Source organism: Phaethon lepturus, unplaced genomic scaffold, assembly GCF_000687285.1.
Source record: "Phaethon lepturus isolate BGI_N335 unplaced genomic scaffold, ASM68728v1 scaffold33075, whole genome shotgun sequence".
NCBI lineage: Eukaryota > Metazoa > Chordata > Aves > Phaethontiformes > Phaethontidae > Phaethon > Phaethon lepturus.
Window position 1 is genome coordinate 874 of NW_010543144.1, and position 1,068 is coordinate 1,941.

Sequence of the window (1,068 nt, forward strand, 5' to 3'; positions counted from 1 at the left end):
CCCTTGGGATGTTAAACCCGGAGCTCGCCGGCATCTCTCCCGGCACAAGGGGAATTTGGGCTTTGCCGCTGGGTTGGGGGGTTTTGGTCTTAAGCAGGGTCAGATCCAGGCTGGAAAGAGCCTGGGATCAAGTGCAGGATGATGCGGAGAAGCTGCTGGACCCATGGGGGTCTTTGCCGGTGTCTCCCGGCAGACGGTGGCGATGCCGAGCTGGAGCTGTCGGCCATACGGCACCAACCTGAGGGGCTGGAGCAGCTGCTGGCCCAGACCAAGTTCACCAAGAAGGAGCTGCAATCCCTCTACCGTCCGTGGCTTCAAGAATGTGAGTGTGCGGGGGACCCTTGTCCCAGCCCCCCACCACTTTTGGTGGAGCCGGGGTTCACCAGGCGCCCACTCTTCTCCCCAGGAATGTCCCAGCGGCCTCGTGGACGAGGAGACCTTCAAGCTCATCTACTCGCAGTTCTTCCCCCAAGGCGGTGAGTCGGGGGAACCCTCAAGGCCGGCACGGGGAGTCTGGGGGTGCTGGGCGTGGGTTGCATCTGGAGAAAATGCCAAATCCCAATCCCAGTGCGTGCGGGGGAGGGGGCTTCACCGGCTCTCGCCCTCCTCCCCTCGCAGACGCCAGCACCTACGCGCACTTCTTGTTCAACGCCTTCGACGCTGACCACAACGGGGCTCTCTGCTTCCAGGTGAGTGTCCCGGCGCTGCTTCTGCACCCGGCTTCTCGCCGGGAAAAGCCGTGCTGGTGCCATGCTCCTCGAGCCGCGGCCGGCTGTAAGCGTGCCCAGCGGCGTGATTCATCAGATCTTCCTCCTTGCCCGCGTGCAGTTGGGGATAAAAGCTCGGCGCAGCGGTGATGGCCAAAATCTTCAGTCTCCTCGACAGCAGGAGCCTGTGCCGGGAGAGTTCCAGGCACTGCGGCAGGGGTGGCTGGCGGCGGGGCCGGCGCCGTTTTTACCGCGGTGATTAAAAATAGCTGTGAGCAAGAATAGAAACGGGATCAATAGGAAAAAAAAAAAAAAACAGGGGTCCCGCTATTGATGGAGAGGCACCAGCCTCGTTGGAGGG

At 61.9% G+C, this 1,068-nt stretch overlaps 1 protein-coding gene across 1 annotated transcript in view; it reads left to right on the plus strand.

Moving 5' to 3' along the window:
• Positions 1-193: 193 nt before the first annotated feature.
• The window catches only part of LOC104621719 (calsenilin-like), a gene marked incomplete at its 5' end in the record, with an annotated part of 1,782 nt that continues 907 nt past the window's right edge, over positions 194-1,068 (plus strand). The window contains 4 exon segments of the mRNA XM_010288266.1: positions 194-303; positions 305-322; positions 407-476; positions 619-689. Of these exon segments, the coding sequence (XP_010286568.1) occupies positions 194-303; positions 305-322; positions 407-476; positions 619-689 (269 nt within the window).